Source organism: Melanerpes formicivorus, unplaced genomic scaffold, assembly GCF_026170545.1.
Source record: "Melanerpes formicivorus ecotype bairdi unplaced genomic scaffold, bMelFor1.0.p_v2 SCAF_33, whole genome shotgun sequence".
Lineage (NCBI taxonomy): Eukaryota > Metazoa > Chordata > Aves > Piciformes > Picidae > Melanerpes > Melanerpes formicivorus.
Window position 1 is genome coordinate 9134551 of NW_027142385.1, and position 15393 is coordinate 9149943.

The 15393-nt window shown below is 52.7% G+C and overlaps 2 protein-coding genes across 11 annotated transcripts in view; both read right to left on the minus strand.

The window, feature by feature from the left end:
• The window catches only part of SPTAN1 (spectrin alpha, non-erythrocytic 1), a 43930-nt gene extending 38313 nt beyond the window's left edge, over positions 1-5617 (minus strand). For 5 of the 10 annotated variants that reach the window (XM_068156074.1, XM_068156073.1, XM_068156071.1 and 2 more), the window contains exon 1: positions 5549-5616. The gene's annotated coding sequence lies outside the window, so the exon portion shown is untranslated. Of the gene's footprint in view, positions 1-5470; positions 5486-5548 lie in introns of those variants that run through there. The other 5 variants (XM_068156072.1, XM_068156065.1, XM_068156066.1 and 2 more) reach the window with 2 other exon arrangements.
• A 1399-nt stretch (positions 5618-7016) lies between these two features.
• On the minus strand, positions 7017-15351 carry GLE1 (GLE1 RNA export mediator). The gene is made up of 16 exons (XM_068156086.1): positions 15004-15351; positions 14502-14717; positions 14069-14194; positions 13690-13838; positions 13333-13393; positions 12799-13053; positions 11834-12062; positions 11255-11370; positions 10994-11063; positions 10550-10692; positions 10177-10367; positions 9596-9725; positions 9192-9296; positions 8637-8719; positions 8417-8480; positions 7017-7812 (listed from the first exon to the last, which is right to left on the minus strand). Exons 1-16 carry the CDS (start codon positions 15274-15276, stop codon positions 7744-7746), a joined length of 2280 nt encoding a protein of 759 aa, XP_068012187.1. The 5' UTR covers positions 15277-15351; the 3' UTR covers positions 7017-7743.
• Between the last annotated feature and the right edge of the window lie 42 nt (positions 15352-15393).

Genomic DNA, 15393 nt, shown 5'->3' on the forward strand with positions numbered 1-15393 from the left:
TCCCAGAGCTCTCTAACCCTTCCTGCCTTAGCCACAGCATGAAGGCAGCCAGGACAGCCCTGCACCCTGACAGTGCTTTACATCTGCAAACCAGCTGCCGCTGGCTGCCAGCAGCTGCCCAGCCCCAGATAAGCAGCCTCGTCCCTGGCCTGGGCACCCAGACAACGTCCCCTTGGTGCTGCAGGCCCTGCCCTCCCGGCGCCGCCTGTGCTGCCCGATAAGGGCAGGCAGAGAGAACCTTCCAGAAGCCTGCCAGCTCCTGCCCACACAGCCAAGGCAATGGGGCCTCGCTGTGCTGAAGATGTTTGCCACTTCAGCTCCACGCTGCAAGGCTGACTTCAGAAAGTCACGGGTCAGCTTCTGGCTCTCTAACAAACCATCAGTGTGGCTGTTGGCTTGTTTAAAAAGGCCACAGAAAAGTTAATTTAAGACCAAACAACCCCACCCAAACCAAACCCATTACTCTCCTCCTTCCATTTCCAACGATTAGCCTTCCCCAGACACCTAACTTATTCAAGGGGTTGGACCAGGCATTCCTGGGGTCCCTTCCAACCTGGCATTCTGTGGTCTGCTGGAATTTGCCTGGGAGCAGCCAGCTGCAGGTGTTCACAGACCCAGGAGGGACAGAGGTGGGGTCAGCAGCATCACTCGTGTGGGGTACACTGGAGCTGCAGCAGTGCTGCAGGGCAGGCACACCAGAGCTGCCAGCGCCTCCTTTACCAAAACACCTTCTCAGCAACTGAGAAACTCTGATGCAGAACACATCCAACTGTTCCTATAAATGACACTTGAAGAATTCAACTCATCTGCAAAAGCAGCCAGCTGTCAGTGCAGAGATCCCTGGCTAAGGATGCAGTGAGAGAATGACTTGAGGGCAAGCCCTGGCCTGCATTCCATGCACTTAAACATGACCCTAGCAGCAGCCTGCAACACCAGGTCCTCTCCCTCTCCAGACACCCTCCCAAGTGCACACACACCAGCAGCCTGACGCATTCTGCTGCATCCATCAGCACCACATCCTCAGGCTCGTCCAAAGAACACGTACCTGATGCTGGCTCTCCCCTCCTGCCTGCCCCTTAGGGAATGGGGATGGATTGCTAATCTTTCTTCTTTAAGAAGAGTCATTTGAATTCTAATATTGGATGTGAAAATAACCTTCAAAAGGAAAGGATGAAGGAAGAAACAAGGTACATTCTTTCCATCTTTCATTTCTCCTATTCCCAGCTTCCTCACAGCACTGTGGAGGGAGGAAGCCACCACGTACATCTAGAACACAAACCTGCCAGGACTGCCTGGTTTAGCCCTGGGTCAGCAGGTCCCAGTGCTGCAAGGAGATAAAAGAATCCTCTGGAAAGTATGAGCAGCTCTGTGTCCTGCTCCCTGCAGAGGGAAGGGCGTGAGCATATTGTGTTACACAGCAATAACTGCAGAGGTCAGATCACAAACCCTGGTCTAGGGATTCTAAACCCAAAGCTGCCTGCTCTTTTGGCTTATTGAGAGTCTAGATCAACGAAACAAAGCAATACTAAGGGTGGGCTACACACATCTGAACCTGCATCCAAACATCCCTGGTTTCTGTCAGCCCCAAACCTCTGCAAGCTGAAGCCAGAAAAACAACTCCAGTACCAAACCCAAGATGTGCTGAAGTTTCTGCTCAGTGCTGCAGACTCATAGAGACTAAGCACAGCCCAGAGACTGAAACAGGCAATACAGGGACATGAAAAACTGCAGCATTAAAAGAAAAAAGAAAGGCAAATCATGCTTGAACTAAAGCAGGTGGCAAAGCTGCAGCTGAGGCTGATGGGAGGCTCTGTGCACAGCTCCAGATATGCAGTTCTGGAATACAGTCACTCAAAAACCTGCTCCGTTTTAGGGATCTAGCAGTAAAATCTGGATCCTGCTGTTCAAACAGGAGCAGCTGAATTGCCCATCTGAGTTTGGTGCCTTTCTGTACAGAGTGGTTCTTGGCTTTGTATTTTATCAGCAGAGCTTGGATGAAACTGTGCAGGGCTGGCAAGGACTGCACTCTGCTGAGGCTCCTGAGAAAGCAAATTACCTTTGACTGCATTGCAGAAATGCGGAGATCCAGGTGATGGATCCAGATAACCTCAGCATTTTCCTCTCCCCTTTGTTATCTTTTGCTTTCACTCTGATTGCAGTTTAAACATTTACATCACTACAATTTCCACATAAATCCCATAGCTCGTTTCACCCAGCTCAGCCTGCTCCACACATCTCCTTTGCCACCACTGAAGGGCAAACACCTTGGACACAAGAGCAGTTACACCACACACAAGGGTTATCCAGTTGTTCCCAGGAGCCAAAGCCCTGCAAACAAAGAATGTTCTGTGTAAATCTTACCACAGGTGATTTTCAGATGCTGCAAGCAAAAATACACTGCTCAAGTACTCTGTAAAGCAAAAATCTCCTTGAAAATGAATCCACATCAAAACCCAATCACACTGAACTACAGCTACAAAACGCTCACACCATGCATCACAGATAGCAATCAGGAAATCCAAAGTATTACAGGAAAGGCAGAGCAGACTTAGCACTGAGGCACAGACGAGGCAGCTGCCACGGAGAGCACACTCCTGTGGAAGAGGCTCTTGGTTACAGAGAGGTCACTGCAAGCAGGGCAGGCACCCACAGCAAGGACGCTGCATGCAGCACAGAGAGATACCTGGACTTTGACTTTACGAAATGATGACAACATGATGGAGGAATGCAGAGCCTGCAAGGGAGGGGAAGCCAAGATAACAGCTAAGGACTGGTGTAAGGACAGGGCTTCAGCACTGCTTTTTTCCCCAGCATGTTCTGTCACAGTACATGTTTCATACTTGCCTTTTGGTTCCTTGCCACACACAACAATCTGCTACTATTGTCACCGGGGCTGTGCGAGCACAGACCTCGTGCTGCCAAAGAAGGTGCAATTATTAACAGGACAACACCACTAGTTAATTGGCTGTGTACTAACCTTTCCAGTTAGGCAAAACCCACATTGAAACAGAAAGTAAAGAAACTCATCTGGCCTTGGCAAACGGCGTCTCTTGCTGCCGCAGAACCAAGCGCGGTGGCTTACAGTCAGAAAGGAGGTTGTGAACACCTACAAAGATGTCTGCTTCCAGCTACCACAGCAGCAGAGTGGACAAGCAACAGCTGTGCCAGGCTTGTTTTGAGGTGGCTCATCCTGTGTCCAACCCAACAAATTCTCAGCTGAAAATGGCCTTGCCTCCCCTGCCACACCTCCGTGCCAGCTGAAGCTGGTGTATATCTCTGGTGGCTTCTGCAGAGCTCAGTGTCTCAGCTGCAGTGGTCAGGGGGTGTCACTCCACTCCATCACAGCTACAGGAGCACAGTGCTGGACTACACTTGGCAGCCTCCATCCACAGCATCTGCAATCTGCTCCACCCCATCTTTCTGCTGCCTACGTTCCAGGGACCATGGAAAAACAAACTCCCACACTTCATGCAGTGGAGAAAAGGGAAGAGGAATTCCTATGTACTCCAGTACAGGGGAAGCAAGTAATTCTCCCCAAACCCCGATGTGTTTTTGACTAAAACAATTGCAAACTCATGAATATATCAAGTAGACAAAACCAAGGGAGCAAAGATACTAAGTCATTAGCATTAAGCTATCAAGGTTAGTTACAAATGCAAAGGTAAGGAATAGGAAATTCACACCCAGAGGTGCCACCCTGTCTCCACAGATTTAAGGCTTCTCCTACCTTCCCACTGTGCAGGACCAAAATGTGTGAGAAAGGCTATAAGGCTAATCTCTGACACTCAAGAGCTTTTCAGTCTTGCTACCATTTTTGTTACTAAAAAAATCCCAAACACAACAAATATGGTTCCTAACTTCGCCAGCTACCGATCTGACAGGAACAGAACATCCAACCCTGACTGTAAAATGCAATTTCCATTTCAGCCCAAGAGGATTTCAACAGGAATGGAAATACATCACTTCTTGTGAACAGCAGGACCTGCTGCCTCGGTGCAAGCATTTCCCTTCCTCCAGTCACAGCTCCTGCACACAATGCAGCAGAGACCACCCCAACGTTCAGCCTTTTAGCTATTTTTGCTGCACAATTCACAAGCAAGGGCAAACGAAGAGTCCACGGAAGAGCTCACTGCACTGCAATGCATGAAGCCAGTGGGATCTATGATTTGTTTTGAACAAATGTGAATCCCTGACCAAGGCCTTTCAATGAAGGCAGTCACTGGAATCTTCTAGCACTCTGCTGAGAACAGAATGCCAAAAGGAAATGGATTATGATTTTTCCAGAAAGATACAGACCCCTTTCAGGCAGAGGGGGGGCTTTTTGGTTGCTCCCCCACCCCACCCTAACGCATTCCCTCCCTCCCTTGTCATCTCCAGACAACTGCTCCTCAGAACCTGTTTAAATATGGATGAGAGGCTGCTCGGGAAGCACGTACATTTAGCTGGAATGAGCAGCTGGTCTATGACAAAACAGCTACCAAAAATCCAAAACGGCCAGCATGGACCTGCCGGGAGAAGCACAGAGGCAACTGCTGTGCATTTCCGTAAATAACAGGGCAAAAGAGCACCCTCCTGCCACGGAGTTACGATGTAGCAGTACAGATTTACAGGACTGCAACCAGATAAGGTCTATGCGGGAAAGCAGCTGGGAAGAACGCCCCTGCCATGGCTTGCTATTAAATGTTTTAAAAGGCATTAATAAGGGGAGGAAGAAATCCTGATCCTTTCACGAAGGAAACCGTGGTGCTTGACCTATATATCCAACTGACACATATATGAAAGGGACACAGATCGGGGGGATTTCTTTTCCGTATCTTCCTGCTCGGACGGACAACTCTGCTGTGCATGCCACTGCCGCGCTCGTCGTTTCCGACACCCCGAGGAGAGGCTTCTGCAGCCGCCGATGAGCACACAGCTCCCCGACGGCTCCTTTTCTTCCCTCCCTCACACCCTCTGCTGCATCTCCTGACCTTGGCCAGGGCTGGGCTGGCGAAGGAAGCCATTGCTGTGCACGGACTCCCCTCCGCCGGCTCGCCGCAGCGCCAGGCTCCCTGCGCCCCCGCCCCGGGATCTCCGCTCGGGAGGAGGCAGGGCTGCATCGCAGCCCTCACCGGACAGGGGCTCGGGGAAGGGCGGGCCAGGGGGGGCCTCTCGCTCTGCCCGCAGCTCCGGAGAGCTGCTCTCCGCCTGTTTTCTCCTCCCCAGGGCGCTGAATGGAATTCCTGCCGCGGGCCGAGACTGCCCAGGGCGGATCCCGCCACTCCTCCCCGCCTGCCCTTTATCCGCGGCTGCTCCCCTACCCTTCCCTCTCCCCGCGGAACGCGGAGACACTCCGGGAGCCCCTGAGGCCCGGCTCTGCGACCGCCCGCGCTAAGAAACCCCACGGCAGCACCAGCAGCCGCCGGGGAGGGCGAGAGCGAGCGGCAGCCTCACCCCTCCCCACGGCGGAGAGGACCGCGCTCCCCTGCACCTGTCTCGGCAGCGGCAGGACGCGGAGAGGTCCTCTGTACCGCACCGGGGACGGACAAAGACGAGCACGGCGCCTCACCGGGTCGGTGCGCAGCTCCCTCCCGCGAGCTCCGCGCCCTCCGCTACGGACACCGAGCACCGCCTGCGCCTGCATTTTATAGGACAGCCGGAGATGACGTCAGCGCCGCAGAGCCGTCTCCCGGTTGGCGGAAATGAACGAAGGGCTTCGGATGGAATCGGAAAGAGGGGACAGAGGCGAGGGGGGGAAGGGCTCCGGAAAATGCCGAGCGACTCCGGAAGGGGCCGAGAGGCGGGGCAGCGCGTTCGGTCCCCTCAGCAGCGCGGGGCTCGCGCCCCTGGCCCTTCAGGGAGCAGCCCCAGACACGACGGGAGCGCGCCCCCGCTGCCATGGGGAGTCGGGCACGGCGCCCCTGCAGCATGGCGGCTGCGGGTTCCAGGCCCCTACTCCTCACGCCAGAGGAGGTCTGGGTTCCGGGGGGGCCCGAGCGGCGGGGCCAGGTTTTAGCGCTTCGCTCAGCAGCCAGACTGCCCGCAGCAGCCCCGGCAGACACAGGCATTGATCCTTTCCCCCACAGGCCCCGCTGCAGCACCCTGCGGTGGCACAGGCAGGAAGGAGCCTGGCAAGGCAGGGCATCAAACTGCTGCAAAGGCTTGTCAAGAGGAGCCTGTCTGCAAAGAGCTGATGCAAATTCAAAGGCAAATGAGCCTTTAGCATGAACTGGATGTTTAAAATAGGCACAGCAAAGTTCTATGGTGCTGTCTAATTTTAGTTTGTTTTTAAAAAGAGGCCGGGTAAGGCAGGGGCTCAAAGTGGTGAGTGGGTTTGAGTGATTTTTCAGTTAATAACAGCCTTCATCAAGGTACTTAAATGGGAAAAGCAGACTGCAGTGATACTGCACTACAACCCTTGAGGCTGCCTGGAGTTGTGGTCCCAGCAGTGGCACCTTCGATGCATCTCAGCCTGAGTGCAGCAGAGCTGCTCTCCTTTGTCACCTTTGACAGAAACAGGCCTGAGTCCCAAGGTCCAGGTCACAACCTCGAGAACTATACAAAGATCAAATCCAGAATCTCACTTGGCCTCAACCTCTGCTCTCTACAGCTTCAAACTGTGGTGCCTCGAGGAAGAGTCTGGTAAGACTAATCTGAACTGGCAACAGGAGCTGCAAAAGCAAGACACTGCCTGCTACGATTCAGGAGCTAATTTTCTCAGCTGCCACCCAAAATAGCTCAAGGACAGAACACCATCAGGGAGACGAATCTCCCACACTACTCCTCCCCTGCATTCACCCAGGAGATGGAACTAAGTTGACCATCCCTCTTCTACAGAACAAACCAGACTTCATCAGGTTCAGAAACTTGTGAACAAGTTTGTAAACTATTCTGAAGATAATCCACCCTTGGTACAGAAGTGTTACAGCATTGTAAGGAAGGGAGCCATTCACATGACAAGAGCCTTATAAAATGCACCTGAGGTCACCCCAGCACAGCCATTTCCCCTCAAATGATGGCAAACATCAGCCAAGTGCTGGGAGACTGCACCAGGTTGGCACTTTCTACTTTTATTGTGTTTTTTAATAAGAAAATGGACTGTTGGCTTCCATCCCTCTGGCAGATAATGGACACACAATTCCTGTAGCTTCAGCAGCTCTGCTCTGCCCTCAAGGTTCCTATTTTCCAGGCAAACCTTTTCCAACAGTGAGTTCAATTCTCTTAAATCCAGAGTGCTGCCTCGTGGAGCCAAGTCAAACTCAACATGTGAACACTGCTAGGCCAAAAGGCTTCACCAGGCTCACTGCAGTTCTAAGATGCTGAGGCAGACAGGATGGAAGCACATCAGCAGGACTGAATCACAAGAGAGAGATGCAGCAAACACAGAAACAAACTTCTGAGACTGACTCTGTGTTATGACTTCACAGAGCTGTGAGGTGTTTACACTTCTGCTAACAGCACAGTGCGCCTCTGAAGCCCAGAGGTGATCAGGATGCTGTATTTGAAACACCTTCCACATATTAGAACATATGAAGGAGAAGTCTCCAGTAGCCCATGATTTGCTATATAAAAACTTGTAAAAATCCAAAGGAAATGAAAACTTGCATTTGACTGCAATGAAATGAGCAGGAGCTCATCCTGCTCCGCAGAAATCTCTCTGATTTACCAGGGAGATGGGGGCGTGATCTCCCCAAGCCTCTGTTCTGCCTTTGAAGAGGAAGCCAGGTCTGAAGGCAGTGACATCTGAGGGAAGGCAAAACCCAGCTATGATTTCCAGAAGGCTGGCTGCAGGGCGCCCGTGGGCAGGCAGATTTTCTTCTCCTGTACACATTTCTAGAGGAGAGAGAAAGACAAAGAACAAAGAGCAGGGAGCTTTCATTTGCCATCTCTTGTCAGGAGTTGTGCTGGCTCTTGCTGCACACAGTCAAAGCACTAATGAAATGTACAAACATTAAATCTGAGCTGCAATCAAAACTCTGAAGCTATTGTACTTGGACACCACAAATCAACATTTCCAGATCAGGTTAAATCAAGTCCTTGGCAGCTTTGCAAGCTTTCCCAAGAAGAAAATAGGCAGAACAATGCTGCAGAGTGCAGGTCACTGCCTCATCTGTCTGATCAGGACAACACATAACAAGCAAACCACTGATGAAAAATAGCTGCTACAGAAATGACTCAGCAGAATCCTCCTCAACCTGCACAGGTCTCACTAAAGTTCCTTTACAGTCAAAGGACTCCTGTGAGAAAAAGGAGAGGTGAGGGAAGGAAGAAAGCAGCTGTTTGACATTGTAACACCCATTAAGGCAACTCAGGAACTGAGAAGTTACCACAGATGGGTCACGCTATGCCAGGGACAGGCCTGGGCCCTCAGGAAGCAAGCAGCACCAACCTCATCAGCAAGATGATGCCTGTATGACAGCCCAAAGCACTGCCTCACCTGCACAAACTGCTTCAGACGTATCAAGGACCCCATCTGCCCAGAGCTGGTGATGGCCTCAATCCTGTAGACACAGCAGAGGGTTAAAAATGTGCTCAGGAAGCTGGGGGCAATTTAGAAGCAGGCAGGGGATGAGTGGCATCAGTGGGGCAAAACGGACGACCCCCTCAAAGCAAACCCAGAGTACAGAGGATGGCTCCACACTGCTAAGGACTCATACCTCGGGACATACTCTTCTTGGAGCAGCAACATGATCTTCCAGAACTGCACCCGGTACTGCCTCATGAGAGCATTGCCACACACCTGCAGAGCAGAGACCCAGAGGCCAGGCTGCCAACCTGAGTCTTCCAACAACAGCCACTTGGTATTTCACCCAGACATCCAACTGTGCCCCACACCTACAGCAGGACCCTCTCCACCCCATTACTGCAACCACAATCACCCTTTCTCCTTGACTCTCTAGTGGGCACTGATGCCAACCTTTGCTTATTATCTCTCTCACTCCAGTTTCCCCTCCAGAAACAGCAGCCTTCCCCAAGAGCATTTCTAGGGCACACTGCAATCCCTTTCCCACCTTTCATCATGGTAAAACCCCCTCCCTGCTGTAGGAACAGGCCCAGCTGCAGAGGCCACAGGACCTCACTACTACAGGACCATGTGACTACTTTTAAAACACCAGGAACCCTAAATGAAGCCAAACACAAGAGCAGAAGATGCACATATAAAATGTCACCAGTCCAAATCTCCTTCACCTTGAGTAACCTGTATGGCTCACCTCCAGGAAGTCAAAGAGGAGCGTGGCTGTCACGTCTGCCAGGGGCTCCATGTTCACCATCTGCGCGAGCCAGCGCCAGCCATAGCTCAGCCCATGGGGATGTGTCTAGAAAGCAATGAAAGGCTGCCCACTGCTTGCTTCACGGCTTGCCAAAGGCTGTTGCCCAAACAGGCACTTTTCTGGTCTAGTTCCCTCTTTAGGAAGTTATTTTGCAATGGCCCAACACAAAACCTGAGCGTCACAGAGCAATGCCACACCGCCGCTGCCTGCACTGCTGTTGAAGGGTGTGAGCATCGCCCTTCCCTTCTGTGCCGAGCTGGCCTGCGTTCAACACGCTGCAAGCGCACAAGCACAGAGCCCTGGGACAGAAGCAAGGCTGCAGCTGTCAGGCCGTGCACACATACCCCTTGCTGGTCTCCGTAAGGCCACCGCAGCTGGATCAGAGCGGCGTAGAGGCGAATCATGCCTGACATCCGCTTGAGGAAGTTATCCTGCTCCTCCACCATGGAGTCCTTAACTTGGTACCCCAGCATCCTAAGCAGGAGAAGACCTCCCAGTATCAGTGCAGAACACATTCCCTGAGTCCCTGCGATTCTGAGCTGACCTGCAGTCTAGAGCCCACTAAATAGGGATACTCCAAACCATAGCAGGGTGACTGCCAAGGCTGAGCACTGCCCACTGGGCCATAGGTGCCACTGCCCTACCTCATGTCAAATCTGTGCTGGGCATTTCACATTGCATCAAGCTTATGGCTATTAACTGTTCTCTGAGAAAGATGAGGAGGAAACAAAAGAGCACTTCCAAAGCTGAAGGACATAGCATCCCCCAGGGAAAGAGGGCTGGGGCAGCTGCATGCTTGTGAGTGACTTCTGAGCACGTCACAGTGCCTCTGTAACTAGAGATGGGGAGAGGTGGAGTTCCCTCAGGAGCCTGCAGCCTTCAGCTTTGCACAGCTGGCGCTCAGGAAGTCCAGCAACAAATTTACCTTTGATACTCTTCCATAGAGGTGCCTTCCTTCAGTGCAGGGTAAAATGGCACAGAATAGGGGCATTTTTTGTGCAGATGAGCTAAAAAGAGGTCTCCAACCCGGGGGTGTATTTCCCAGATTCCTGATGCCACCACAGCAATGGGGAAAGCTGCGTCATGGTGAGAAGCTACTTCTTCTTCTCCTTGACGCTGGAGCAGGGAGACAGAAACCAACTCCTGTCACTGCTTTTGAATCCCTAAGCACTTCCTCTAATCATTCTGAACATGCAAGCTAAGCACCTGCTGATCCTGCTCTTAGCAGCTGCAGCAGAGCAGCGTGCAGAACTCCCCAGAGCTCTCCCTCTGCCACCCCAAGAATGAGAACTCCTCACCACAAATTTCTCTGCCAGCTTGTAAAAAACAAACTCCAGAGCCTGAGGATGCTGAGTCACAGACACAGCTCGGCCTCCACTCTGCACAGACCTCCCAGAGAGCAGGTTATCGATCTTGTCAAAGATCTCTCTCAGCTTAGAGCCTGCAAATGTGTAAGGAAAGCATGGAGATGGGTTAGAAAGCAGCAGACAAACCTTCAGCAGGCCCAGATCTGAAGGGCAAGGCACCTGGGCCTGCAGGTCTGATACATCTGAGAGAAGAAAGGAACAATGGGGAAGCAGCAAACATCAGAGCATGAGTGTGCTGCAAGGGCTTGGGCTGTATGGATCACAGCTTCCTGCTGTAAGAAGAATTATCCAAACATGAGATGGCTTCTGTCCCACTAAAATCAGCACAGCAAAGACCTCTCAGTTGGAATGGGGGGCTCCTGGTGCTCTCCTGACCTGATATTCTGGATATCTGGCTCACAGGGATCGTGGCTGCTTTCTGCAGGTCTGCCTTTATTTTCTTCACCTGCAGAACAAACACACACAGCACTTTGAAAACCTTTAGAGACAAGTAAACTACTGCAGTAATTTGGATGAGCAGACTGTTACCAGAGGCTGCTGAGTTAGAATCTGGAGCTGTTTTTTAAATGAGAGCTGCCCTGCTTTCCCTGGCAATGAAGCCAAACCCCTCCAGCACCATCACTCATCTGTCCTTACCTCATTGTTCCCCTCGCAGTTGCTGAGTCCACTGAAAGAAGCAACACACTGCTCAGCAGCATCCTGAAGCTGCTGGTACCACTGCATGGTGCTTTCATCTGCCTTAACTTGGAGTCCTGGTATTTAAAAGAAAACATCAGAAGGCTAAAAGAGGTCCCCAAAGTCTAGAAAATCTTAAGAAATACAAAAGCAAGGAAGTGAGAGCTGCAGGAGTGCTGCTGCCCTGCAATCTAGTTTAGAAAGCTACAGGACATCCAGACTCCACTGCCTCTCCATCACACTGTGCATGACCCATCTGTGCTCACATGGAGGCACAATATCATCCTCTCATGTTCCAGTGACCACTGTCTAGGAAGGGAAGGTTTTGCTCCCGTTCAGAGTGCAGTTTTGCTGCATCAGTTTCATTTCAAAGGTTTGCTGGCAGCAGTCCTGTCCCCATGCTGCAGGTTGTGCTCAAAGGCCAGGAGAAGGCCAGGCTGCCACAGCAGCACTGAGCTGCCACAGCAGCACTGAGCTGCCACAGCAGCAGTGTGCAGGGAGGGAAAGGAAGGCAAAAACCCCAACCAAAGCCAAACCAACCTTCCTTCTGCTGCTTCCCCCCAGCCTGCTGCGCAGGGGCAGGAGCCTGAGCCTTCATCTGCTCCTTTTTCAGCAATGATTTCTGCTTCTCTCTCTCTTCCTCCTCCTCTCTCCTCCGCTTCTCCTCCAGAGCTGCAGCGATCTCCTGCTGCATGCTGGAGATCAACCCTCGCATCTCCTGCAGCGCTCGCTCCGTGCTGGCCACATCTGCTGGAGAGGGGAACTCTCGCTGGCAAGAGACAGAGGAGGTCACATAACATCACCCTTCCACTGCCTGCAGAGCCACAGCAGGAGCTTCTGAAGCACTGGCCTTCAGACAACCTGGGAGCCAACCACACTCTTTGGGGCAAGCACATTTTGCTCCTTTGTGTGCAGCATTATCACAGCTGTGATAACAGCAGTCCATGGCTGACCCTCAGGAGATCCTGAACAGCAAATATGAACCACCCTCTGTGACAAGGCTAAGGGAACCCCAAAGCAAAGCCTCGACAGCTTCCTATGCAGAGCGGCCTGTGGCCAGCAGCAGCACCTGTCACAGTCTGGTCTTTTTCAAGCTTTGGAACCCAACTTTAGCCAGAAAAAAAACACTTAAAGAAACTCAGATACTCAAAAAGGCTTGGGTGTGCCAGATCCCAGTGTGTTCAGTGCTCAGCAGCTCATGAGCCACTCTGCTTCCATGGCTGTCTCCAAGGGACTTCACAGCAGCCAGAGTTTGCACTATGTTAACGTTCACCTGCCACAGAAACTCTCGTGCCTTCTGTAAGCCATTCTCAAGAGAACAGCTGAAGTACCATAGAAGATAATTCTCCTTTTCAATCAGGTGCTTTGTAGGATGAGTACCTGAAAGCATTCCTGTGGCATCTTACTTGCCAGGTTGATAACAGAGCTGCCTTTGAAGACAACCAGGAACTGCAGGCGGCTTTATGGAGGAACGACAGAGCCAGGAGCAACTCCAGAGCCTTTACCTCACTTGTGGTGCGGATGAGCCCTGACACCAGCCCACAGATCTGGTTGCCACGATTACTGTATGCAGAAAGATCAATTCTTGGCAAGTCTTTGTGCCTGTAGTTGGGATCAATCTGCTGGTTCAGCTGCAGCACCTCCTCCTGGATGGAGTAAAGGCGCCGCAGCCTCTCCTGGCCCTCCTCCTTACGCAGCCTCTCCAGCTCCTCCTGCCGCTGCCTCTGCTGCTCTGCCTCCCGCAGCTTTAGGTTCAATACCTGGGGAGGAAAAGACACAGACACAAAGTAGTGGAATAGCTCTGTCTTTAGAGGTCCTTCCTGGCCTGATGACTTTAGCTTTACAAGGCTTTTCTGCTCCTACAACACGTGTGCCTTTGCTGCACTTCCACAGCAATGCAGTAGGTGCCTAGGACAGCACCAGACAGCACATCCTGGCTCCAGGGCTGTCAAGCAGACACAAACCAACCAAGTGGCGCTGCCAGCTCCCACTGAGCAGTCACAGACTAACAGGAAAGACAACTCCTGGAAGCCCCAGACCTTTGCTCTGTGTCGGTGTTCTTCCTTCAGCTTCTCTTGCTGTCCCTGAGCCTCCTTCAAGCTACAAAACAGAGACAGACAAATCAGTCAGGATGTGCAGGGGAGAGAACACACCACACAGCAAGCTCATCTGCAATAAGCCAACTCAAAGGGACTGTCAGAAATAGCCTTTGTGGTAACTATTGAAGGCTCAACAGCAGCCAGAGACCTGCTCTGCACGAGAAACAACAGCAGAGGCAGAGAAGCAGCAGGTGTGGCTGGGAAGCACAGCTGACTGGCACACAGCTGCCAGGCACCAGAAGCCAGGTTCACTTTGGGGAAGTGCTGCAGTGTTTTGGACACCAGAGCTAATCTCACCTCTTCTCCAGCACTTCTTTCAAGTCTTGGAACTCCTGGTGCTGCTTTAGCTCCCTCAGCTCATCGAAGCGCTTTAGCTGTTCACTTGCCAGGTCGTAGGCTGCCCTCACCATCTTCTCTTGCTGCTCCTGCCACTTCCTTAGCCTCTGCTGCAGGTTGCAGAAGTGTCAGAGCACCACGATGCAGCCACCACCAAAGTTTGGACAGAACACAAATGATATTGCATAGAGTGGCACCAGGCTCTGCTTGGGGTTACCCCACATTCACTCTCTGAGGGTTAGGGTCAGTGTCCCACTCCTCCCACACCTGGCTCTGTGGGTCTCCTGCGGAGCACAGATACCCTCAAGGGGATTTAGGTGGGGATTGGGTTTGTGCTTACCTGTGCCTTCAACCTGTGTATCTCTTCATACATCCGAATGCAGCCTTCAACTTGTGTAAGTTTAGATGGCTTCACTGCTGCAGAGATTTCTTGGTCCATTTCTCGTGGGCTGAGATCTCCATCTCCCTGGGTGGTCAGCACAGAGCAGAATCAGTGAGTGAACCCAAAGGAGTTACTCACAGACCCTACTCCAGGACTTCATCCCCATATAGCTACACAGCTCCCTAGCTATGGTGGAAAAGAGTTTGCTTTTGGTCTGCTGTGAAGCATTGTTCTAGGAAGATCTTTCACAGACTAACTCCATCACCACTTGTTCATCCCACAGAAAGCTGAGATTTCCCCCTCATGAAATCAGCTCTTGTCAGACACTTCATGGCAGCCAGGCAGCACATTTTGTCTCACACCACTCACACTCAGCTCACCAGAGAGTTACCTTTGTTTCACTTGTCTCTGCAGATGAGGGTGGGGAAGAGTGGCCGGCAGAAGTGATCTCCGGAGATGGTGACTGGTTTGTGAGGGAGGTGGATTCTGCAGGCACTGAACTTCTGGCAGGTTTGGTTTCTTGGGCTGACTGATCAACCATTCTGTCTAGGGCCAAGCCAGCATAAGAGGACAGCTCGAGAGGAGATATGCATCCTTCCAAGAGATCCTAGAGAGAAAACGTTTTCTGTGAAGGTGAAACACATCACGGAGGCACTGCCGACCGCGCGCTGCAAACACCCGCACAGCTCAGCGCCTCCTTTACCCTTTCCTTCAACTCTTTTCGACCTTTTCCAGGCTTTGGCAGGAAGCTGAACCGCGACACTTGAACCTTCTCCTCTCACAGCTCCCCCCCCGACCCCGAACGCCTCAGTCAGTGCGAAAGGCCAGCAGAGCCCGGACCCGGGCCCCCCTCAGACGCCCCCCAGGACGCCTTGCCGGGGCCGAGCCCTCACCTCCTCCCGGCGCCAGTACTTCAGCTGCCCCTTGCCGGAGGCGCGCAGAGCCGCCAGGGTCTCCCAGCGCAGCCGCCGCGAGTCCATGGCGGCCGCGCCGCGCGCCGGCCACAGCGGCGCCGCACTTCCGCTTCCGGCGCCGTGCCGCGGCCGCTGCTGCTCCCTGGCGGCCAGGCTGGGCCCCGCCCAGCGCCAAGCCAAGGTTCGAATCCTGCCCGCAGGCCGGTGGGCACCGGCGCTCAGCGCGGCTGGCAGGGCCCGGGAGAGCTCCATCCCTGAACCGCGGAAGGCCCTGGGAGGCGTTTGCTGTCCAGGGCAAGGGCAGAGACGACCCCCCCCGGCAGCCCGATGACGAGGAAATGCCCAACAGCAGCAATTAAGATGTACTTC